Source organism: Trichomonas vaginalis, chromosome VI (genome assembly GCF_026262505.1).
Source record: "Trichomonas vaginalis G3 chromosome VI, whole genome shotgun sequence".
Lineage (NCBI taxonomy): Eukaryota > Parabasalia > Trichomonadida > Trichomonadidae > Trichomonas > Trichomonas vaginalis.
This window is the reverse complement of record NC_067208.1, coordinates 8,324,461-8,350,480: the sequence shown is the minus strand read 5'-3', so window position 1 is coordinate 8,350,480 and position 26,020 is coordinate 8,324,461. Positions and strand designations below refer to the sequence as shown.

At 32.6% G+C, this 26,020-nt stretch overlaps 9 protein-coding genes across 9 annotated transcripts; 6 read left to right on the top strand and 3 right to left on the bottom strand.

The window, feature by feature from the left end:
• Window positions 1–1,827: 1,827 nt before the first annotated feature.
• TVAGG3_0828110 (uncharacterized protein) lies at window positions 1,828–2,025 on the top strand (the record flags this gene model as incomplete). The annotated part of the gene is made up of 1 exon (XM_051248355.1): window positions 1,828–2,025. The coding sequence occupies one exon, from the start codon at window positions 1,828–1,830 to the stop codon at window positions 2,023–2,025; it is 198 nt and encodes a 65-aa protein (XP_051083830.1).
• Window positions 2,026–3,502: 1,477 nt separating this feature from the next.
• On the top strand, window positions 3,503–5,920 carry TVAGG3_0828100 (regulation of choline O-acetyltransferase protein; the record flags this gene model as incomplete). Its single annotated transcript, XM_001311532.2, has 1 exon — window positions 3,503–4,735. One exon carries the CDS (start codon window positions 3,503–3,505, stop codon window positions 4,733–4,735), a length of 1,233 nt encoding a protein of 410 aa, XP_001311533.2.
• A 1,168-nt stretch (window positions 5,921–7,088) lies between these two features.
• On the top strand, window positions 7,089–7,771 carry TVAGG3_0828090 (uncharacterized protein; the record flags this gene model as incomplete). Its single annotated transcript, XM_001311531.2, has 1 exon — window positions 7,094–7,684. The coding sequence occupies one exon, from the start codon at window positions 7,094–7,096 to the stop codon at window positions 7,682–7,684; it is 591 nt and encodes a 196-aa protein (XP_001311532.1).
• Window positions 7,772–8,118: 347 nt separating this feature from the next.
• Window positions 8,119–8,782, top strand: TVAGG3_0828080 (GTPase protein; the record flags this gene model as incomplete). Its single annotated transcript, XM_001311530.2, has 1 exon — window positions 8,122–8,706. The coding sequence occupies one exon, from the start codon at window positions 8,122–8,124 to the stop codon at window positions 8,704–8,706; it is 585 nt and encodes a 194-aa protein (XP_001311531.1).
• A 103-nt stretch (window positions 8,783–8,885) lies between these two features.
• TVAGG3_0828070 (peptidyl-threonine phosphorylation) lies at window positions 8,886–9,894 on the bottom strand (the record flags this gene model as incomplete). The annotated part of the gene is made up of 1 exon (XM_001311529.1): window positions 8,952–9,893. One exon carries the CDS (start codon window positions 9,891–9,893, stop codon window positions 8,952–8,954), a length of 942 nt encoding a protein of 313 aa, XP_001311530.1.
• A 652-nt stretch (window positions 9,895–10,546) lies between these two features.
• On the bottom strand, window positions 10,547–12,543 carry TVAGG3_0828060 (protein phosphatase regulator protein; the record flags this gene model as incomplete). The annotated part of the gene is made up of 1 exon (XM_001311528.1): window positions 10,655–12,502. One exon carries the CDS (start codon window positions 12,500–12,502, stop codon window positions 10,655–10,657), a length of 1,848 nt encoding a protein of 615 aa, XP_001311529.1.
• A 587-nt stretch (window positions 12,544–13,130) lies between these two features.
• TVAGG3_0828050 (beige/BEACH-related family) lies at window positions 13,131–21,533 on the top strand (the record flags this gene model as incomplete). Its single annotated transcript, XM_001311527.1, has 1 exon — window positions 13,136–21,007. One exon carries the CDS (start codon window positions 13,136–13,138, stop codon window positions 21,005–21,007), a length of 7,872 nt encoding a protein of 2,623 aa, XP_001311528.1.
• Window positions 21,534–22,456: 923 nt separating this feature from the next.
• On the bottom strand, window positions 22,457–23,478 carry TVAGG3_0828040 (uncharacterized protein; the record flags this gene model as incomplete). The annotated part of the gene is made up of 1 exon (XM_001311526.2): window positions 22,468–23,052. One exon carries the CDS (start codon window positions 23,050–23,052, stop codon window positions 22,468–22,470), a length of 585 nt encoding a protein of 194 aa, XP_001311527.1.
• Window positions 23,479–23,627: 149 nt separating this feature from the next.
• On the top strand, window positions 23,628–25,819 carry TVAGG3_0828030 (spectrin binding; the record flags this gene model as incomplete). Its single annotated transcript, XM_001311525.1, has 1 exon — window positions 24,459–25,721. One exon carries the CDS (start codon window positions 24,459–24,461, stop codon window positions 25,719–25,721), a length of 1,263 nt encoding a protein of 420 aa, XP_001311526.1.
• Window positions 25,820–26,020: the final 201 nt, after the last annotated feature.

The window sequence follows — 26,020 nt, the reverse complement described above, 5'->3', positions numbered from 1 at the left end:
GCTGGGGGTATCTTGGTGAGTACTCAGGAGGCCAAGAAGGGCACCCCAACCGACATTATCCTGATGAATTCAGTTGTCAACCATTCTGAAAACCGCCGAAACCGTCGTGTGTAGAGAAATTGTTTAAATTTATTTTTTTCAGATTTAAATAAAAATAAGAAATGTTTACTATTATGGATTTTGAAATTTTTTTAAATTAAGAGTAGGAAATGAGACAAATTTAAATTTTTAAGAAATATTTGGAAGGGCGTAAGATACGCCAACTTAAATAAAAAAAAAAAAAAAAAGGTAGTGGGGCTTCCAGGCACTTCGTGCCCTCTAGCCCTGAAGATGTTTAGTATAACTTTGTCCGGACAAGTAAGGGTCTATCGTCGCTACAGGAAAAGTTACAGGCGTTCCAAGGAAGTATACTTTGAGAAGCCTTTTCCCCTTATAGAATGAGATAGGACGGTTATTTTACAAAACCGACAACACTTTGACCGAGTAGTTTTTTGTGCTGAACAAAAAGTGTCATATAAACATCTGTCAAAAACCGCTTTTTAACTTCACTTAAAATGCCACGTAAGCTACGTAAGAATATACGTAAGAGGAAGAGAGCATTGAAACATCCAATAGTAAAACTGACACCACAACAACAATTGCAACAACAAATGATGAATGACCCCACTATGTTGCAACAAATGTCAAGCAACCCTATGCTTTTAAACCGAGTTATTGGTGCACAGAGTGGAGGTTTAAGAGCGGCACTTTTAGCGAAAATGGCAGGCTATGGTGGAGCTGCAGACGGAACAGCCTATAACCCTCAAAGTCAAATGAATTTGAGTTCACTCAAAAATCAAATAGCAGATGTCAAAAAGTCAAACATAGACATACAGAAGCAAATAAGTGAAAACGAAAAGAAACTAGAATATGACAGACACACAAAGAAACTCAATGAGTTAAACGTAGAGAAAAAGAAGAAAGAAGAACAACTGAAAGAACTAAGTACAGAGGAATATGCGAAAAAAGTGTCAGAAAAAGCAGCAGAAGTAGCAAAAATGGAACAAGATGTCATAAATTTGAAAACCATACTACTCAATATAAAGTACTGAAAGATGAAGAGATAAAACAAAAAGCCCTGAAGACATATATGGATAGCGATGAGTATAAAAAAGAAGTTGAAGCAAATGTAAAGGCAGAAAAACTTTTACAGTTGCAAAACCAAACCGTACAGTATGAAAACTTAGCACAGAAAAGTAAAATAACGACGCAGCCATGCAAAAGGCAATGAAAAGCGCAGAATATATAAAAGCTAACAATGACTGGTTAGATGCCCAAGCCAACGCTAAAGCAGCCAGCTTATAGGGTCAATAAGGACAAAAATACAAGCGGATGAAGACAGTTCAAATGAAGCTTTAACAAATGCTGACTTTAAGAACGCCTTCGAAGCTCTTCATAGTAAGGTGAAAACAGTGAACGACTCTCATCTGGAAAGAAACTGAAGTCTGAAGGTTTCGACAACGAGTTAAGAGAAGTAGCACAAAATATGACGAAAATAACAGATGCAGCAACGAGACAGGCAGTTCAAAGTGCCTATGACGCCGTTAGAGCAACTGTTGTGGAAAGTCAAGAAAAAGAGTTACAACAGACCAAAACAGACCTAGTAAATGCTTTCTTAAAAACGAAAAGTCAGGTAGGACACTATGCTGCAGATGGCGAATATGTGCCAGCTTTGGAACTTTATACCAGCTGGTGGAACTTATATACTAGCTAGTGGAACTTATATACCACCAAACCCTCCAAGAGAAGCACCTGCACCAGGACTACCTAAAACATTTACATCGTCACATGGACACAGACACAGGCATGCACCAAAACCAACACAACAACCAACAGTTCAAAATCCAGCACCACAACAACAACCAGCACAACAACCACCTCCACAACCAGCACCACAACCAACAGTTCAAAACACTGCACCACAACAACCACAAACAGAGCAAGGACATAAAAGAAGTAGAGAACAAGGAAACCAAGATTTCTTAAAAATGCTTAAGAAGACTATGGTTACCCAGATACTCTTGACTTTAGTGACAGATATAAAGAAGCTATTAGAAAGTTCAAGGAAGGAAATACTGACCCGAACCTATTTAGCTTTAGGTCAGCACCAAATGGGATATAATTTCAAACCTGGAAAATACAAGCTCGCTAAGGGATATGATTTAATAGCATATCATCCATGACATGACTGAATTTACTCCGAGATATTTGGTGTCAGAGCTAAATGACAATTCACTCTCTTCATGAAACGCGTAAAAAAATAAGACGGAACGAAAGAAGAAAGGTTTATGAGTCCGGATGACTTAGATAGGGAACTTGTTAAAAACGGTCTCGGAATATATGAAATGCCAGCAGATGAGGTACAAGAACTCCACAGGAAAGAGTTCAGATACAACCAGACATGGAAGAAATAGTTCGCAACAACAGCTAGAAGAGCCTGAAGGAAACGAACAAGTCCCTCCTTTGGAAACTAACTTCACAGAACTAGATGAAGATTTGGAACAGCCGAAAAATCTTGACCCTCAACAAGAGTATGAGGTGAATATGGAATCTTTCCAAGAGTCTAAGAAAATTCGGCTGACATGGTAGAAGAATATCGAAAAATGTTTGCCGACATACAAAAGACTCCAACATCAGATGAAAATATTCAGCATAGAATGGAAGAACTGAAAGAAAATGTACACAAATACAACAACCCTTTTTACTTACGACATATAACGTTCAATCTTTGGATGAACTCGGTGAAAATAAAAGGTTAAATTTCAACAAAACATATAGAAATGAAACATTGTTTAAAGTTCATTCAGAACCTAGCCAATATGGAAACAAACCTACTTTTGTTTCTGCAGACTATGGAACTACAATGAGATGGGTCATAAAGCTAACCCGGATAGGTGGTTCATAAACTTACAACCACAATTCCAAGAAGTTGTAGACGCAATGGAAGTGAATGGTGAACCAGATATAGCTGGTATTTTCAGCGCGGCTTTAATGCCATTGAAAGATATGAAAGATGCAGATATTTTGGACCAGTATGAAATGAACATGGCTGATGGAAATATAACACCTGCGTTCTAGAACATTTATCTCAAAGAACTACACAGAACCATAGAGATGGTATATTTGGTGAAGAGTTTAGAAAGAAAGTTAGGGAGAGCGAAGGAAGAGAACCTATTGTACATGACCTTGCAAACGAAAGTTTACAAAATGTCATAAAAACTTACTTTGCAGACAATGAAATGAGAAGGGATGAATATTTAAGAAAACTCAAATGGACAGTACCAAATGAAATGTTAGTATTGAAAAACATGTTCCTTGACAAAATAAAACCAACTACAGAAATAAATGACGCAAGACTGAAACATTGGGTAAAAGCTTTCCCATTCACAAAAGATATTGTGGTAACATGGAAAGAAAACCAGAATGGCTACAAAAACATATATTTGGAAACGAGCTTATTCATATGGACAAGCTCTGTTTGAAGAGCTTAACCGGAAACTATTCAAATACACCTCATGAAAACATAACATGCGTTGCTAATGTCCATGATTATCAATCTACTTATCTGATAACTCCAAATGCCCATAAATTCGCACTTATCCATTATGGTTACGAAAAAGTTGGAAATTGCCAGTCAGGAATCGAACTTGATAACTCCGAAGGAATTCAGAAATCTCATCCAGAATTCAGAAGATATTACACAGATATGCTGACAGGAATAATATTAGAAACAAGCAATTCATCTTTATACAGATTATCCGATGTTTCACTTGCAATTTTGAGAGATACAGGATTTTATGATGTTTCACATACAGGATTCAAACCAATTATTTGGTATAACCCATTAGCAATTACAGGAGAAAGAAATACAAGTTTCTCTGAAAATATTCCGAACGATGTTTATCCAGAAAATTATATATTGACAAATAGAAATGATCACGCGATGTTTGATTTTAATGGTGTTGGAAATTTTTCTTACTACGATGGAGATCAATGGAAAGCAACATCAGATTGTGGTAATGAATCAGGACCGGATAGTGAATATTGCCAACATTCCGAATTTTATAATCCAGTGGGCTATACAACAATTTTCAATGAAAAATTAGTTGACTATACAAATATCAAAATCCCTATATATGAATGCCCAACAGGTAAAGCAGCCATTCCAACAACCAAATATCTGGACCTTGATAGTAAAGGATTATGTGGAAATTATTCATGTACAGATGATAATTCTCAATTTACCTTCAATGCTTCAGATGGCAAACAAATCACATGCAAAACTGGAGATAATCATTCATTAATAGTTCATTCATATCAGCATTCAGTTGGTGGTACAACCTTCAAATATGATTATTTTTGCCCAGATCCAAAGCAATTCTGTTTAACAAGGAAACTTTTAGGTCAAAGTAGTTTTGATACTGATCCATTCGCATCAAATCCTCCTCCAATTCCTCGGCCATCTCCATCTCCAAAAGGAGGCGGTGAATCTAACTCCGGAGGTGGAGGCGATACCTCTCCAAATTCCAAAAGTTTTAATTGGCAGTTATTCGTTATAATTATGATAATTCTTGATGTAGTTGTATTCGTTATAGGAATAATTGCATTAGCAATATTGTATAGAAAGAAGAAAGATGAAAAGGCTGAAGAAGAAGATTCTTATAGCGAGTATATGTACTCAAGTGATTCAATCTAAACATCCTCCTAAAAACTTAAATACATTCGAACAATCTGCTAATTACTCAGTGAAATAAAATCCAAATCTTTGTATGAAATCTCAATATATTTTTTAAATGAATATAATTGAACAAAGATAAGGATGTCAATTCGGAAAATTGTTTTCGATTTAGGAGAATATAATTTTCCATTTGGAAAATTTAAAAAGTGAGACGCGCAGGATTCGAACTTTTTTAAAAGTTGATTTAAATATATTCTGGTGTGGAATCTAAGGATAATATCATATTTAAAATAAGAATATACGAGTTTAGGTAGTATTATTTTTTTCGATAAATTTGAGAGTATGTACGTTTAGGGCATCAAAAGTGTCAATTCGCTCAGCGAAAGCTGAGCTAGTTTCGTTCTCGAAAAAATAGGGAAGAAGTGAAGGAGAGTGATACAGATGTTGACACATTCATATAATTTCAACAAATTTGATCAAATTGAAATTCAATGAAATTCAATTCACTTCATATCCTTCAGTCAGTACATTGACATCCTTCTACATCACAATGATAACTCGGGAATCAATAGTTCTACAACTAACTCAGAAAAAAAAACAAGATTTTTACTTCCAGCTTGCAGCTTTTAAAAAGTTTCGATGATAAAAATCACTCTACTCTTGTTTATAGATATGTGATGATAGTAGGTAAACATATTCTTATCGATATTAATAAAAATATTTTACGAAAATCTGAACCAATTACAGAGTTATTCATAAAGTTTATGATAACTGTAATTATTTCATCTTTGTTTTATATTTGAATAAACAATTTAATTTAAATTGCATAATATTTTTTGGTTGAAAGACAGGAAACTTAGTTGAGTTTGTATTATTTTTATCGTTTAATTCATCGTATCAGTGAGTGATCCAGATATTTAAGATATTTAGAAAAAAATTATTAATTTGATTAACAAATTTTAATCAAAATAGCAAAAATCTATTTGATAGCTGTAAACAAACAATAATTTTTATTTCAAGCAAAATCACTTATTTTCATCTAAACGTATAAAATTGTCAATTTTATAAAAATAAATTGAAAATCTCAAGAAATGTAAAGGAGAGTAATATTTTTCAATTTTCTTTTTTTCTTTGTCTCAAATATTTTCTGTTGGGAATTTTCTTGTTATCAAAAAATAATTTTAATATTTGTTTATTTTATTACATACAATAAAATTTTAAAAACTCTATTTCTTCTCAAGAAAATTTTTTTCCTTCATATGAAGAAACATTTTGTTCTCCATTTGATGCTGAGTCTAAATCTCGATTTTTGAATTTTCTTCTTTCCAAATTTCTTTTTTCCAAATTAGAAGTTTAATTCAAATTTTCAATAGTTTATATATTTTCTCAAACCGTCTTAGATTTTCTCACTTTTTAGGGATTTTCTCTCAAAATATACAAAAATAGTAATACCAATACATGTGTCTAATATACTTTAAAACCATCGTGATAAAATTCAAAAACGAAGAGTTCTTCTCTCCAAATTTTTTTCAAAATCAAAAAAATGAGATAAAAAAGTACGTTTGGAAAATTCATTTTTAGCATTTTAGGAATTTTCTCACTTTTCTTCCAAATTGACATCCTTATTCAAAATCAAAAAAATGAGATAAAAAAGTACGTTTGGAAAATTCATTTTTAGCATTTTAGGAATTTTCTCACTTTTCTTCCAAATTGACATCCTTATTCAAAATCAAAAAAATGAGATAAAAAAGTACGTTTGGAAAATTCATTTTTAGCATTTTAGGAATTTTCTCACTTTTCTTCCAAATTGACATCCTTATTCAAAATCAAAAAAATGAGATAAAAAAGTACGTTTGGAAAATTCATTTTTAGCATTTTAGGAATTTTCTCACTTTTCTTCCAAATTGACATCCTTAACAAAGATAGTATATTATCAGCCAAACACATATATCAAGTCATTTAAAACAAAAATATAATTTTTAAAATTTTATTCAAAATTAATTCATTTTAAATCCTAACAAAGATAATATTTTCAGAAGATTATGAAATATGATGATAAATGATACTTAGTTCTAAATGAGAGACATTTTATTTCATGAATATAGAATTTATGACATTAGCTAATATGAAATCCTCATTACACCAACAATCATTAGGCAATATAAGTTATTAGTGCTAATTTCTTAACACCCATATTAAGTATTATTGAATTTAGTTGATAACAATGGCTTAATTAAACTTGTTTTAGTTTAAACGAGATCAAAATGCCACAAATATCAACCATACTGATTAATCAAGTAAGATCAGGTCTTTGGGAAGCGGATGACGAAGATTTTGGTAATAATGTCACTTTTATCGTCAATAAATTTTACAGAGATGACCTTTGCCGGATTTATGCGATATTTGCTTGGGTCAATTATCACCCTTTCTGTACTCACTGGCTATATTGGTGCCATTGGATACGGAATTTACTGGTGGAATAGAATTTACATCGATTTTCCGTATTTTGGTGGCGAATATCTCAAGTTTTTCGTTTATCTTACTCTTACATGGGGCATCCCAGGACTTTTCATCCTTTTACTTTTGATTTCAGTCATTTTTGATTGCTGCAAGGAAGGAAATCTCATCTCTTCATTCGCTTCAGGAATTTCTATCATTTGTTTGATTGCCGGACTTCTTGGTGTCACACCATTCTTCGTATCACGCTCTACAAAACACAGAAGTAACATGATTTGGAATTCTCCAAGAAATCAACTACCTTCTAATATTCAAGAAAAACTTAATAATTGGATCAACAAACAAACAGCTGGCATGTCAGAAGCCGATAAACAAAAATTCATTACAAAATTTGACACGGTAGAGTATAGAATCAATGAGCCACGCGAGATTTTCTTATATTTCGTTTACTTACAGCTTGGATCTGCAGTTTTAGAGATCTTCTTAGTCATTTTCGAGACTTGCAAATAAAACTGTTTTATTCTATGAATATTTTTACATTTCCATCAGATATTAGCAAATTACTTTGATTGTAAACAATTTCTATACATTTTGGATATCTTTATCTAAGATTTTTCTTTGAATTTGTCTTTTGAATATAAATATTTATTGAGATGTCTTCATTAGAGGCTAATATTATTGAGAGTTAAGCAATTCTTCATCCTCAGTCTTCTTCAAGGAGAAAATAAATTGTAAATTGTAATTGTAGACTTAAAATCACTGATTGCAACGCAACAAATTTGAGATGGTTTGATAAATATCACAAATACATGCTAAGTATCATGCATTGTAATCACTCTCAAATTCCGAGTCCTTCGAGTCAAAATCCATTGAATTCGTCTTCTAGAAAATGATTATAATAAGTATCACAATCCAAATTATATGTTAATCATATAAATTTTACCATAATGAAAAAGGGTGACCAACACCCACACTATAAAATAGTTCTCTTAGGACCTGCGCGTGTAGGTAAAACATCTATAATTCAAAGATATGTCAATGATCAATTCAATATTAATACAATTTCAACAACTCAGACTGCATTTTTTCAAAAAGAATTAAATGTCGATAATCAAATTATTGTTCTTGATATTTGGGATACTGCTGGCCAAGAAAGATATCATTCAATCATTCCTATGTATTATAGAGACGCCGATGGAATATTAATAGTTTTTGATTTGCTAGATGTAACTTCTTTTTCAAAAGCAAAGTTCTGGATGAACGAGCTCAAGAATAATCTTGTAGTTAAAGATACTCCAATTATATTAGTCGGAAATAAACATGATCTTCAATCTTTACGAGTTGTAGACCCACAAGACATTACTAACTTTACACAAATAGAAAATTTAGAGTATTTTGATACAAGTGCGAAAACGGGATTTTTCATTGAAGAAATTTTCAAAAAAATCGGCATGAAAGCAATGCAAATGCGCTCAATACATAAGCAAAAGGAAAATCCAATGTGCGAGAAGAAGAATCGATCATGCTGCTAATTTATTGTTTTATATTTTTTTATCGTTTTATTGTTATAAACTTCTATCCATTAAATAAGCGTTTTTGTTTGTTTCTAACTTATATTTGATATTTTTCATAGATAAAAACAACGAGAATTTTGGAAATAGATTTTTTAATTTGAAAAACAATACTTAGGAATTGTAACATTTAAGTTCCACGTATAAACATTTAAACTCTATAAAATTTGGACTCATAATTATCAATTTACAAACAAAAATTAAAATTATGTGCTCTTGAACCAATCATTCTTAAGAACTTCGCTTATTGATGGTCTCTTCTTTGGATCGTGCACAAAAATTGCTTGGAAAAGGCTCTTCAGCTCTTGAGAGATTGGAGGGTTGCGTTCCAAGTTAATTTCGGTATTAAGTATCTGCTGGGAAAGTTTTATATCCTGCTGAACAAAGTTGTCGTTTTCAAAATCAATGTCGTATGGAAGATGTCCGAATATCATAACATATAATGAAATTCCATACGACCAAACATCCGATTTCTTAGCATCGAATGGATCTGTAAGCTGTTCTTCGGGTGCTCTGAACGCAGGAGTACCTTGAGTGTCATCGACCAATTCATCTGAAGACGAGAGCTGCTTTGAAACAGAAAAGTCACATAGCATGACATTTCCGTCATCTTGTATAAGAACATTATCAGGCTTAATGTCACGATGGACGATATTATTATTATGTAAGTACTGAATACCTTCTGCAAGCTGTTTGAAGACATCTTTCGCATCCTTTTCGTCCATTATATTGGCTTCCCAGCATTTCGGAGAAAGCGGTCCTCGGCCAGCGTAAGGAACGATTAAATATATTTTATGTGTAACATCGTCTTTAATGAGTTCAATGATTTTGAGGCAGTTTTTGTGATTGATTGTTGATAAAATCTTGACTTCGCTGAAGAAGCGAGCTTCTCTTGGTTCTTCACCAAGTCTTCTTTGTAATAATTGAAACATAGAGTATGCTTTTGCTGCGTAAAGGGTATCTGTTTCTCTGTTTCTAATCAAAAATACTTTTGCAAAAGCACCTTGGCCGATCTCTTGAAGGATATCATACTCAAATAACTTGTTTGGATCTTGGTCATCGTCATCTTCTTCTTCATAGAACTCATATTCATCCTCTTCACATTGATCTTGGATGGCCTGGTCAGAATGGTTATTTCCTTCTGACATCGATAAAACAAAAAAGATTTTTTTTTCTCTCGTATCCAGAAATTACAGTCATTCAAAAATTCGGCATCTTGTTGATAACTCTGGATTCACATGAGTTGATATAACAGGAGTATACGAATATTTCATCTTTTTGACCTCTGAAGAGGATAATTTCAGTCAATTTATGTCATACTGTTAAATTAATAAAAATTTTTGTAATAGCTAGAATATATTTCATTCAAATAATGTATTTATCACGGAAAAACGCTGTGAAATCAATATTTGACAATAAATTTCCACATTTCTATACAAATTTGTTGCTTTTTATTAAAAAAGTATTAAAATTATCTTAGGAACTTTGAGATGAATAAAATTACATGTTCGTTAAGTGTATAATCATAGAAATTATTTTCACTTCAAAATCTTTGACTGTTTGATGCAATAAGCGCATGATTTTATTAATTTCTATCATCCATTAATTTGGTTTCTCCAGTCCATATGAACAAATTCATTTTGATTTTTCATTTCTTTTAATTCATTATATATATCAATTTTACAGTATATGGCATGATTACAATCCAATATTTATGACATTCTATTGATCAATTCTTCTTATATTATCAAATTTAGAAAAATCCGAAGATGAATTTTGAAAAAGGATTAAATAAATGATATTTCCATAGTTAAAATGTTTTTATATAATAAGAAACCAAAACAAAAATATACAAATAACATAACATAAACAAATAAATAATAAAAATTACAAATATGATTATAAAAAATCATATTGTATACTTCTTTCTTTTTCCTGCTATTAACTTTGGTGGTGGTAGATCTCCTAGTCTACGAGGCATTAAGTTTCCTTGACTTGTTCTATGATTAATTCCAGATCCGTGCATTGAAGGGCTTCCGATCTTCGGATCCATGATCTTTACTGGACTTAACACCTTCGATGAATTCGCTTGGAACGTATGTAATTGCAAATTCATTCCTGAATTGTTATTATTATTTTGCTGTTGTTGCTGAGCTTTCTTAAGGGCATTTTCATTACCTATGTAGCTCATTGCAATTTCTTTAAGCACTTTTTCTTTATGCTCTTCACTTTCTGCGTGAGCATTTAGAATTCTTTGCCAAGTATGGCCTCTTTCGATTTCTTTGACGACGCGTTCTGATTCTGCGTTCTTCATCTTGCCGCCAATGTCATCGAAAGCTGATGGATCGCCACCTTTCAGTAATCTTAAGACATATACAGCTAATGTGCAAACAGATTGGCACCAATGGTAGTTAGCTGTCTTAAATAAGGCAGGTAGTAATATTGGGAAGGTTGTCAATGAATAGGAAAGAATCAAATTTGCAAAATTTTCATTTTGCCACATCATCAATGCTCTTTCCGCAACTGCGAAGTTATCACTGCATGAGCAGCGACTGATGATTGTTGTCAAGTTATTTATTTGCTCAAGGGCTCCTTGTGTCGGGATATATTGAATAAGATTTTCAACTTCTGAGAGAAACAGGACTTCCTTCATAGGAGATGTAGAGGGCCAATGCCTGCGTAGATATGCAAGAAGTATAAACGATAACGTTGCTTGCTTATTGCAAAAAGTATTGACCACATTAAATAATTGACGTTGGAACTGAAGGGTCAATGGATCTCCATGGAGACGAGCAATTATTTCTTCGAAGAAATCGGTATATTCTTCATGTAGAGGTACTTTGAGACCACTTACGATGGAAAATGTAACAGTTAATAATTCGCTTACTCCGACAGCCAAACAAGCACCTTCCAAGTAGTCATTCAAGAAGCGGTAAACAGACTGACGCATTATAGATCGGTGCTTGCTGCAAACTCTGTAGAAACTGTGGAATAATTTCATTAGTTTGTCTCTTTCGCGGGAATCAGGGGAATGAAAGATTTCTACGATGGTTTTTGCTAATGTATTAACTTCCTTTGGACAATTCGTTGGATAAAATTTCGGACTCGTAATTAACGAATTCAAAATATCATAACAAAGGGCTAAATGTGGCCAAGCCGCTTCTTCAACCATTTCCTGACAAAGATCTGTATTAATTGGTGAAAACCAAATGATCGGTGCGGCTGGCGATGTTCGAATGACGTTTTTCATGAACATCTTGTAGATCGCGTGGTATTCAGCTTCTGTAAGTTGAGCGATGACATCCATGTTGCATATAGTCTTAAATATATCTTGAAGAATCTCTGTTTTCTGCTGTTTGTCTTCTTTCTGAATTTCAGGATCGTTGAAATTGCAAATTTGACAACACATATTGCATTTAGACATTAAAAGCTGATTTAATTTCGGCAATGGGGTATCTTCAAGTTTTGGCTCAACGGTGAACTTGATCGGGATATTTAAATCAAAGAATTGGGAAGAAACAGAGTGGAAATGCTGTATATTAGATCCAGTATCAGCTACTGGGATCTGAATCATTCTATGGGTTTTAATTAAAGCGATACCTTCGGTAGAGTCGACAGATTTTAGAGATCTACTGTCTTCGAACGACAAATTTTCTCCTTCAACTGGGGCAACTGGCCTTGGATTCTTGGAATTTAGCATTGGCTGTATAATTTTTGGCCCAGTCAACCTGGATAGACTTGTTCTGACTTGTTCCATCCAGGTTGATAAAAAATTAAAAGTGTAAAATACAATAGAAAAAAATTAGTTTCTCTCAAAAATGAATTCAAGAAGTTTTTATATAAGTATTCTTCATTTCATAATTCTGTATATAAAACTATCCTTTTTTTATCCATATTTCGCTGTGGAAATGTTGATTTGTTTTCAATAACGTTCTGTGTGTAATGAAGCGAGACCATAAAACGATATTATCTAACAATTACTCTTAAAATGTATATTCATTTTACATCATTTTTGGTAGATTGTAAAAGATATTGTTGAAAGAAATATCATACAAAATTAATACTATGGTGAATCTTAACTCTGCATAGCAATGCAATTGTTAGGATTTAAAGGCTCAATTATGAGAATTTGTTCTATTGAATATTTCATGTGTATGGGCAAATCAAGCAAAATGACACCTTAATGAACTCGATGAGGCATGCAATTGTTTTCGTTATTCGGCCATTTCTATTTTCCGCATTGTAAATGACATCAAAAATTCATATTGTAAGGTTTTCAAATTTTTTTGGGTCTAAATTTGATCAGAATTAAAATAAATACTCAATGCCATTAAAATATAACTGTCATCGGCAGATAAAAAAAAGTTAATTTTGAGAAGATGTGTCAGAAATGCTTCGATCTCTCCAACTTTCTTTTCGGCAACTCAGAGGAATCAATTTGTCGAATAGATTACATAAATTATGGGTGAAGTATTTTACTTTGCAGACTCCAGCAACTATTTCTACTTTGCAAAAGAATCATCCGTTAAATGGACATTATTCAAACTTTAATTTAAGTGATATCAATATGAAAGTATTATATACACAAGCAGATGCGATAGAAATGGACCCTGGCACAGCTCTTCCGCCATTATTAAACCTTGATCAGCCAATCTCACCACATTATTTTAAATTTGCGCAATATTTTATCACCGAGCAGAAAAATATCAAAGATAATCGCGTTATAGTTTTTGAAGCATCTGCACATTTGATGCGTGCATTCATCTGCTTTGTTTATCAGACAAAAGAAAAAATTGAAATGCTCAATCAAGGCAGAGATAGTGCATTCCTTCCTACTTCATTCGTAAATGATTTTCCATATTTAATACAAGTATTGATGTCATTACCATCCGAATATTTCTCAGACTTTTTATATATTTGGGCACAATATCAACAATATTTAATTCCGTTACTTCCAAAACTTGTTAAATTAGATAACAAACACTCATTTACGAAAGCATTAGCTGAAATTTTCGAAATTTTTAATAACTACCTATCAAATACACCAGAATACTTAACGGAATCAGCAGAATTGACATCATACGTTATTGCTTATTTTGATGCATCATTCAAATTCAATCCCGATTCTTCTTTTATTCTTGAAACTTTCAAATCTTTTTGCAATACTTTTTCAAAGAATCAAAACTTACGGAATATATTTCCAAAAGAAATACTCAAAAAATACTTAGAGCTAATTATTGCTATTTTCAACTCTATTGGCAAGTCTGATCCAAAATCCGACCACCAGAAGCATTTAAATCTTGTCAATACAATGTTTCAAGTCATTCAAGTTCTTACTCCTATTCCAAACGACCTACTTCCCGCTACAACAGGCAATTTTGGAATTATGACACCAATAATTGAATTTTTGGAATGGTGTTCACGCATAGAACTACAAACAGACATCATTCCTAAACCATGTCAACTAGATCCCGTGTATAAAACTATGAAATATCCATCAAATCCATTTACATTTCGTGAAGAAAGTTTAATTTCACCAATTTTACCAATTCCTAAATATGGAGAGAACGCAATGTCAACAATCCAGCCATTATATCTTGAGAAGTCACCAATATTAATATCAATTCTTCTCAAAGTTGCAACAATTTGCGGAAAATCAAATAAAGCACTTTCTGATTTCATTTGTGGAATTTCAAAGTTACTTGAATCAACGACATCACTTAAAATGCAATACATTTCCACAGTTGTTCTCTTTAGTTGCACGAACGCGAGTTCTTTTACACAAATCATGGATCAAACAGGTGCATGGTCATCATTTATCACAAAAACATTATTTAACAAGAACACAGTTCTGAATGATGAATCACCTCACATCATGCAACTGAAAGGAATGGTACAATCAATGATAACACGTTGTTTTCTTGCTAAAGTTAATGATTTCACAAAACTTATTTCAGCAATTGTCAATATTTTGACAGCAGATGATCCACACAACTTCAACGACATTATCATTTTCATGAACAAGATTGTTCAAGTCAATCCACCAGTTTTCATCAAATCACTATTGAAAACAGACTTAATTAATTGTTTGTTGAGTACATACTTCCAATACAGGGAACTTGCAGCACTTAATTTAAACGACAAAATCATTCGTGATTGTCGATCACAGATTGCTTCATTCATTTTCCAAATCATTGACAGTTACGAAGTGAAAGAATACATCTATCGAAATGACTCATTGATTGAAGAATTATTGATTTTTATTTTTGAGAAAGAGACATATGATAAAGGTTTATCTATTTTGCTGTCATGCTTAAGTACATTCAAAACACATCCATTGATGCGTCAATTGAATGTTATGCTTCGAACAGGTTTACAACAACCAATGAACTCTCGCTGGAAACAATTAATTTACGATTGTTTCGAAAAACTCACTGATGCAGTTCATTACAACGACGAAAGTATTGCTGCATTCTTCCCATCATCAGGCTGTTTGAACACATTTGGATTGATTCCATCCATTTATGCAGACAATGAATCTAAAGTTGATTCATACAAATTCGTTGTGAAAGTCTTGAATTTGTTCATTATTTTATTCAACAAATCACAAACATTTCAGATCAATTTCTCTAATCCTAATGCTAAAGTTCGTCAGAACATGGAGAAAGCACTTAACTACATCGACATTGATGAAACTGTTGTTAATTGTTTATTGAGTTTAACAACTAACTCAACCACTACACTGAAAACAGTTTCTAAATTTGCAGAGTTGACATGTGTTGATGGTTTAGCTCTTTTATACTTTGCCGTTGATGGCACTGTTTATCATCAACCAATCATTGATTTTCTTAGTGAAGTAACTGAGAATTCAATCTCAAATAGATACCAATGTTTCCGTTCTAACATCATTCAATCATTTTTGACATTGATTCCACACAACAACAATCCAACAACCATGAAATTATTTTCACAGATCGGTGCAAGCTATTTCCGAATGAACGAAGTCAGTTTAACCATCCGATTACTTAAAAATGTTGAAGAAGATTATGTTTTATCTCTTTTGAGTTCTATGAACAAGATGACTGAACTTTATGACAAAAGTATTCCACGTTCATTCTTCCATATTGGTTTAGAAGATCCAGTTTTCTCTATTCCTCCATTCCAGATCCAGAAGAAGTTCACATTTTCATGTGAAATCTTTTTAGAAGATGATTTCAACAAGAACATCAAGCGGACATCATTTACATTGCATCTCACATCTAAGAACGAACGTTTAGATTTAAGTATTGTTGAAGGTATTTTGTATTTAGACATCACATCTAAAGATAAGACTAAGAAGATCAAATTACTTGATAATCTTAAATATAATGTTTGGTTCCATCTTTTGATCACATTTGAACCTAAACACATCACAAGTTACATCAATTATTCACAAATCAATCGAAATGAACTTGAAGATCGATTCACATTTTCAGACAACATTGTTTACTTTTCTATCCGTGGTCAGAAAGTTAACATCGAAAACATCACTCTTTTCAACTCAAGTTTACCAAACTATTTAGTTAGTAAACTCAACGAACTTGATGACAAGACATTGAGTAAATGGCTTATTTTGTCTAAATATTCTGCCTCACAATTCAATGACAACAAGTGCATTAACTCAGTTACCGATGGCATTGTTTCAGCCAGTTTCAATGGATTAGTTGTTCCTTTCATGATCTCAACCGTTGAATCCATTCCAACATGTGGTGGTCCACGAATTATTTTACCATTGTTTACTCTTTTAGACAAGAACAAAAACCAACAAAAGTTCTTCTTGTCATTACTTCGTTTCACTAAAAACTTGGCAAGTAAGAATGAAAGTCTTTTTGTCAATCAACGTTTCTTCCGCTCATTAGGTCATATTTTGTTGAAAATGAACAAAGAATTTGTTACCGAACAAGCCATTGATGAATTATACGAAGTTTACAAACATTTACATCTTTTAATTCTCAAGAAAGAGATGATTCGATACATCTGGGGTGACTTTGCCATCTGGCATGACATGAGCTATGAATTGAAATTGTTCATGTTCACAGGTGTTTTCACCGGTCTTTTACAGATTGATCCACAAACATTCACCGATGTTATTCCATTCCGTGAATTTTTGACAAAATTCATCATTTTGTCGGAAGACGACAAAAGCAACGACTTGATCAAACGATGCTGGAATTTCCTGTTTTTACTTTCACAGTGTCGATTTGAGAGTGAAGATGCATTGAGTCTTTACTCATCAATCATCTCAGCATCCAACAACTTCATCACACTTGCATCTATTGAATTATTGCGAAACTTGTTGACCGAGAACTGCCAATCATTGATCGAATTTTTCAACGCCAACAACTTTTATCATGCATTTATCCAGTTGTTGAACAGTCAGTATGAATGCACACGTGTCTATGGTATCCATCTTTTGTATTACATCCACACCAAGCGCAAGATTTATAATTTGAGCAATTATGACTTGAGTGATGTTTTAATTCATGGTGTTCGTATGTTTATCCACATTGACCAAACCAATCTTTCATTATATATCACCCTTGGTGTTATGTATGGTTTATTAGACTTTGCACAAGCTCCACCTATGAATTATGAATTTGATTTCAACAAGAAAAGCATGAAACTTAAATATCCACAATTTCTTCCTATTTTAGAATGTTTGTTGCAACAAAGTGACAATTCAATGATTTCTAAGATTTCTAATTTATTGATCAATACATTTCTCAATGATGATGATAGTTGTTATGTTACATCAGAAATGAACTTATGGACATTTTGGTTGATTTTCTTTAGTTTCCGTGACAAGAAGTTTTCTGAATGGACTAAAGTTCTTTCTAAAGTATTTTCAATCAAATCCATTCATCATAAAGATTATGATCCAACACGAGATCTTACAAACATCGACATCTTCTGCCATAGTTCAAATCTCAACTCAACTAGTATCATTCGTAGTATGTTGATGGAATCTATTGAGAGTAGTAAATCACAGAAGATTGTTGATTATTCACTTAAATTTGTTTTCTTCGTTAACATTGATGATGACGACATGCTGACATTTCGTAAAGAGAAGACATTCAAACCACATGAATTTGACCTTCTTCAAACATTTGCCCAAAAGATCATTCTTCTTAATCCCGACTTTGACAAAGGAGATTTAATTTACACTCGACAAACTAATTCAGATCCATGGCCTGACTTTTACTTAGCCATTCGTATTGTTCGTACTATTTGTTCTATGGACAACAAGATCTTTAACTCACCATTCATCTCATATAACGAAATCCATATCAGTTATGCTACCATGTGTTCATTGTTGATTGTTTACATTTACGAACAATCACGGACGGATGCCGATCCACTTATTCCCGTTTTCTGCGAGAAATGCAAACACAGTCATAACAAAGAACAACTTGTTAATAGTTTATTCATTCTTTTAGACAAATACAGTTATTCATGTGAAGAATCTACAATCTTGCTTGATACATTACACTTTGTTGACAAATTCTATCAAGTTGCAACTATCGAAACATGCAACGACATCACGGAAGGTGTTGTCACAAACACTATCAACGACATCATGCGTACCATTGACATTTACAAGAAGAACAAGAGCAATTTCTATCATGATCAATATTCACAAGTCTGCTCTCTTATGGACTCATTCTTCAACGAACACCAAGGCGACCATTTCTTCTACGACATGAAACAAGTCTACCGTTCATCTATTGAATCTATTGCATCCGACAATGCACGTATCCTTCGTGGTAATGCCAAATTCTGGCGTGATGTCATGAAGAACATGAACGACCAAATTGGTGGTCCATGGGGATCCGATGAAGATAAGCGAGAACACTTCATGGCAGGTAATTACTTAGATCCAGTTGGTCGTCGCATCAACATGAAGATCAACTATCACTTCAATCTTCACTCAGATGCATCACTTCTACGCGACAATTCATTGGATGAAGCAAACAACCAAAAACAAATCTTTGTTCCACAATCACAAGAAAAAGACGAAACCGATGAACCGAACAACCGCATGAACACCGTCCAGATCGAGTGTCGTTTCATCACACTTGCCGTCAACTACACAGGCACACTGTTTCTTGGCAACAACTTAGTTGCATTCGAATCATCATCTGCAGTTAGTTCTATTGGTATGGAATCACTTAATAAGATGAAAATCATTGAAATCAATTTAGATCAAATCTCATTTATTCTTAAGCGTCGATACCAACACATCGACAACTCAGTTGAAGTTTTCACTACATCACATCGTAGTTATTTCTTCTTCTTCTATAATGACAGCGCCCGAACTAACTTCATGAAACAAATCAAACAGATGAAACCAGTTAATTGTCGTTTCATCCAATTCAAAGACTCCATGAAGTTCTACCACGAGCTTTCACTTTTCAAGAAATGGAGCAACGGCGACATCAGCAACTACGAGTACCTTTACTGGCTTAACATTCTTTCAGGTCGTTCATTCCACGATCTTGCACAATACCCAGTTTTTCCATGGGTTATTCAAGATTACAAGAGCGAACACATTGACTTGAATGATGAACGAATCTACCGTGATCTTAGTTTACCAATTGGTGCATTGAACAAAGAGCGCTTAGAAAATCTCGATTTCCTTTACAAAGAGACAAAAGGCACTCCAATGGCAGCATTATATCGTTTCCACTATTCTACCGCCGCATATGTCATTGGTTACTTGATCCGTATTGAACCATTCACATCATTGCATATTGACTTACAGAGTGGTAAGTTCGACTATGCTAACCGTCTTTTCTATTCACTTGACGAATCATGGAGTTCATGTGTTTCTAAGAACGCCGACTTCCGAGAACTTATTCCCGAGTTGTTCACATTTCCGGATTGTTTACTTAACAGCAACAAATTCGACCTTGGCACTCTTCAAGATGGTGGTCGTGTTGATGATGTTGTTTTGCCAGCATGGTCTAAATGTGCATCATATTTTGTTGCCATCAACCGCCTGGCACTTGAATCATCATATGTTTCAACTAATCTTCACAAGTGGATTGATTTAGTATTTGGTTATGAGAGTCGCGGTTTGAATGCAGAAAAAGCACATAACAACTTCCATCCATACTCATATTCATCCAGTATCACAAGTGAAGTTCTTTCAGATCCATCACAGTTATCATTCATCCAATCACATGCAGCTAACTGTGGTGTTGTTCCCGACCAGTTATTCCAACAACCTCATCAACAACGACGATTCATTCCACGAATCTCAAAACTGTCTATTTCACACAAAACATTTTTGTTTGAAAGTAAGAAACTATGCACGACAGAACCATCTATTTTACGATTCTCTCCACTTAAAGATACTATCTGGGTTCTTACCAAGTTCGGTGACATCACACAATACATGGTTCCCGAAATGACTGTTTTACAATCTATGAAAGTTTCACTCACCGTTCCATCGGATATTGCTCGTTTGAGTTTCTTCGAGAAACACTTAGTTTTCCGCTCTAACTGCATGTTCTTCTCCACTCCATTCTCAACAACATGCCGATACATCGACATCATTGATAAGCGTTGCAAAGAAGTCAACACATTCACTGCACACTCAGTTGCAGTTACATCTGTTTCTATGGACAACTACAACGGTGATATTCTTGCTGCCACATCTGCAGGTGATTCATCACTTATTGTTTGGAACTTGAACAAGTTTGTTGAGAAGTGTCGTATTGTTGCCCACACATCACCCATTGTCGGTGTTGACATCAACATCTGCAGTGACATTGTTTGCAGCATTGATTATAATGGCACTATTGTTTTGAGTTCAGTTACTAATGGTTCATTCTTACACAGTTATCATTTGAGTGAAACACCATCATTTGTCAAGATCTCACCATTAGGTTTTGTTGTTATTGTTTTCCATCTTCACAACGAGAGTGGTGATTCCACTAAACTTATGGTTTTTGACTTTGGTCTTCGTAAAGTCTCCGAAAAAATCTTTGAAGGTAAATCAACATCATTTTGCATGATTGAGTTGAAAGACTGCAGTTCATATTTTGCTATTTCATTTGACACGAAATATCTTTACATCTTGAACATCTTCGACTTAGATGTTCGATGCAAAGGTCCTGTTATTGACAATGTCACTGAACTTGAATACTCTAAAGACGACGAACGCTTATTTGTTTTACTTCGTAATGGTGACATTTACAAATTCGAATTATTTGAATAACATTCTTTTATATATTATTAAATAAATAATTATTCTTTCCAAATATCTTTATATTATATGATCCTATTCAATATCGCAAAGAATTCACTTATCATTCTAATTCATAAATGAACGCTGGTTTATATGGTTTTAAGGGTGCACAAGGAGGATTACGGTTTTTTAATCCTCCTTTTTTTCGAAAAAAAATCCTTGTACTTTGGGTACTTCGAAACATGAAAAAAAGCGAAAAAACGAACATTAGTCCAAACACATTCATTAAGTGCTTGCTTCCCTTTCATTCACAGCTTCTAAATTCAAAATTTATACCAAATTAAAATTATTATTTCGAATTTACAGTAATTAATTTCAAACAGATCAGTTATTTCATACACACTACGTTCAGTTATTGTAAATTTCAAACCCACATTATGATTTTCGTTTTATTAATTGCGAAATTTCAAACAATTGTCTCCTACCTGTTTTGTTATATGATTTATATTCAAATATTACTAGATTGTTGTGTTACTAAACAAATAACTTTTAATTACTTTTTTATTTATTTTTTTTTATTCATTGGAAGAATGAAGATTTACCTTCCTCAATTTATGTACAAATTCATAATTTGAGGATTTTATGAGTTTTAGGAGAATTTGGCAGAAATAAGAAATATTATTTCAAATCCATCAATTTTTGCCAAAAATAATATAGAATATCTAATACATGCCATTTATATAATCTATCATATGATTTTGAAGACTAAATCTCCACTTTTTAAAATTTTTTATCCTCCGAGTGCAGGTCATGGTTTTTTTGGGCCTTTTTTAGGTCCTTGAAAAACGAGTTTTTTCGAAAATAATTTGTATAAATAGCATCATCATATATGTACCAATGATATGGTAAAAAGAAAAATTATAATTCTCGGTCAAAATACAGAGAAAAATAAACATGCTAAAATTTTTTCGAAAAAATAGTTTTTCGAGTGTTTTTCTAAATCCCTTAAGGAGTTGAGACTGAACCTCGAAAATTATATATGATATGAAGCTACCTTATGTGATTCTAAATGATGTATATTAATCAAAAAAATCTATTTCTGAAAAGAAAAAAATAAGTTTTTATTATTTTGGAGGATTAGCAAATTGATAGAACTCTCTGAAAAAATTGAGGACTTTTTAATCCTCGTAGTGCACCCTTAAAATGGAAATACAATTCTCTCATGATTCATTTTATAAACATAGTTTGGAACTTTTTTCTTTGATCCTTGCGATCCCAAACTTTTTTAAGGGATAAATAAATAATAATAGTTCTCCTTTTATCTCCATTTTTGACGATTTTTCAATGGGTTTGACACTTTTTAGGGGCTTATAAAATAAGCCTGAAAAAAGTATCAGAACCTATTAAAATATTTTTTATCGGCTTGCAGTTTCTCAGAAAAAGAGAATCATATTTTGAATATGATCAGACAAAATTGAATGATGATAATTTTATTTATTTACTAAAACAATACAAAGAGAAGTAATGAAATGATATGAATAATGATAAATAATTTCATATTTTGTGATAATATTCTTCTTTATCACTAAATCTAAAATAGGATAATCAGTTTCACACAGATATGATGAAAAGTGAGAAAGATTATGAATAGAATATATATTTTGAACATTATATGTTGTAACTGATCCATATGTTTTATCTATTATTCTGTCACAGAAAGAATCTTTAACTGTAATTGAACCAAAAAATAGTTGATAAAATTCTTCTCCTGGTCCTGTGTTTCCAAGAAATGAACAGTTTTCAATAAGAACAGTTGATTCCCATGAAACAAATGTTCCCCATGTAGATACTTTGTGTTCATTATTCAAAACATTACAAAAATTAAAATTAAAATTACCAATAGATAATTGTACAATTAAATAATTTGATGTTGTGTTACAAAATGATGAATATGTTACGTTACTTAGACTTGTTGCATATTCAAGAAGTATTCCTGAGTCATAGTCTGCTTCACAGAAACTTGTGTTGATTGATTTAACTCCAATATTTCCAGAACGAAGACAATTTGTTCTCATATTTTCTAAATTTCCGCATTCATAAAAAGAACTTTCATAAAGATAATTTTTATTATTTGATCTGGATTCAACATATGAATGGTGTCCTTCTCGTGAGTTTGTTTTTGATTTATAGCCACATGTTCGGTATTGGACAATGGAACTATCACAATTAAAGTTGATAGATCCGCCATTTGTGTCACTGCTACAGTTATTAAATGAACAATCTGCGTTAAGAAACTTATTGTTTGCTTTAGAAAAAGAGATTGCACTATTAATGGAAATGGTGATGAAAAGACTTTCAAAGATGAAACACTCGTTTTCTGTGGCATTTGCTTTAACATTTGTTCCACTGATAGGGGTAGACTTTGGTGTAGTTTGGTAAAAGAATTCCCAAATATCATCAGAGGAAATATATGATTTTTATGAATATAAACAAAGACAAATCAATGAGGTTAAAAGTGACATTGACTAGTTATCACAGTCATATTTGTATTCCTCAGTTTTTTTCCATTGATAATTAACAATAAATACCACAAGAAATATACCTCATGCTTAAATATTTGATATCAAACCATAAATCATGAGTAAACAAAGAAAATCTTAACTTTCTAGAAAATCCAAGTTACTTTAATCAACATTTTATTTTAAAATGCAATATATTTCTACAATTGTAATTTTTTATTATACAAATACTAATATATTTCTATAAATTATTCACTAAAATCTTGAAAAACAAAAATTAAGTACTCAATGAAGAATAAAAGCATATGAATCTGCTGAAACCAAAGATATATATGTACTGTTTTATCTATCATTCATTTCATTAATGAAATCACCAAGAATTCCATCTCATATTGATACTAAAGAGATATATGCTTCTAACAGGGTTATCACCAACAAAACATTGATTTTCTTAGTGAAGTAACTGAGAATTCAATCTCAAATCGATACCAATGTTTCCGTTCTAACATCATTCAATCATTTTTGACATTGATTCCACACAACAACAATCCAACAACCATGAAATTATTTTCACAGATCGGTGCAAGCTATTTCCGAATGAACGAAGTCAGTTTAACCATCCGATTACTTAAAAATGTTGAAGAAGATTATGTTTTATCTCTTTTGAGTTCTATGAACAAGATGACCGAACTTTATGACAAAGGTATTCCACGTTCATTCTTCCACATTGGTTTAGAAGATCCAGTTTTCTCTATTCCTCCATTCCAGATCCAGAAGAAGTTCACATTTTCATGTGAAATCTTACATCAATTATTAATAAAATTATTTTTTATTTTCGTGCAAGTCCCAGTAGTATATTGGTTAGAATAGATCCTTGACACGGATCAGAGGCCAGTTCGATTCTGGCCTGGGACATTTTTTTACTAAATATTCTGAAAAATTTTGAATAAAAAAAATTTTAAATGACCGATGCTCTTTTAGAATGCATTTTTAGGAATGATGTTGATCAACTTATGAGGATAATCACTCCAGAGAATGCAAGCGAAGAAAAAGAAAAGAAATACAAAATTAAAATTTCAGATAGTTTCCTTTTATTTCCAAAAAGTGGACTAACCTTACTTCATATTGCAGCATATGCTAATTCAATGGAATGCTTTATATACCTTCATTCTAAATGTAACTTTCCTCTGGAAATTCAATCTCTTGATCTCAAAATGCCCTTTCATTATGCAGTAAATTCTGGAGCAGCCGATATTGTTATATACATTCTACACAATTATGAAGCAAGATATGGCCGAGAAAAGCTTATTCAAGATTTTTTCAAAAAAGATTACACAAATCAAGAACAGAAATACGGACCTACATCCTGTAGCATCATTTTTGCCGCTGCTACGTCGAAACAGCCTCAAGTTTTATCGGCTTTATTCAAATACGGCTTTGATTGCACAAAGTTTGCCAGTAAATGCAAATTCAAGCTTCAAGAAGCTTTGAGCACTGTTGTCAAAGCTCGAAACGTCGAATCTCTTAAAATTCTTTTGAAGAATATCCAGCCATCTACATATAAGGACGAAAAATCCTTATTACTTGCTGCTATTGACTACAACCAGATAGAAGCCATACCATTATTACTAGAATCAGGCTGCGATCCCAACTACGTTACTCCAGACAACAAAACTGCGATGTATCGTGCTTGTTTCTATTCCTCTGTTGATGCAGTAAGGATATTAGCCGAAGCTATGTATGATGTTGACATCCCTTCTAAAACCCGTGCACAAGCTGCCGTCCATTGGATTTGCCAATCGAAATCAATCGAAATTGCGAAAATTTTATGCGCGAAAGGTATTGATGTCAACAGAGTAGACCAAGATGGAAACACAGGACCATTTTACATCATCGATATGGATATTCCACAAGAACAAACCATTGGAATTTTACAAATTCTTTTAGATCACGGTTTGGACATCAATTTCCATGAAAAAGGAAAACTTACGATACTTGGTTACTTCTTGACTTCAATTAACACTACAAAGAACGCAAAAATTATTGATTTTCTCTTGCAAAATGGAGCTGATCCAAATGCAGAAGTTTTTTCATCAGGATACATGTCAAATAGCAATACAAAGATGACATGCAAGGATAAATTGAGAAAAATTGCAAAGAATGATGAACTCAAAGCAGTTTATAAGAAATATTTCGGTGAATTAGAAACAACACCGAAAAAATAATAAAATAATAATGTATGTTATATATATGTCAAACTAATCCATAATTCTTCTCCAATTTACCAAAATTAAAATCACCATAAAGATTTCTTTAAAATTCAACTTATTTATGATTGGTATTCACTAAAGTGGTTTATAAGAGTGAGTTTAACACTAAGAGATAATAATTTAATTTAAAAAATGATAAAAATATTAATATTCCATTGCATTGTATTCATTTACTAAAATTCTTATCTTACTCAAGCTAATAAACCATGTGATTCTTTAAGATACTCAAATAACATTAATATACTGAAATATAT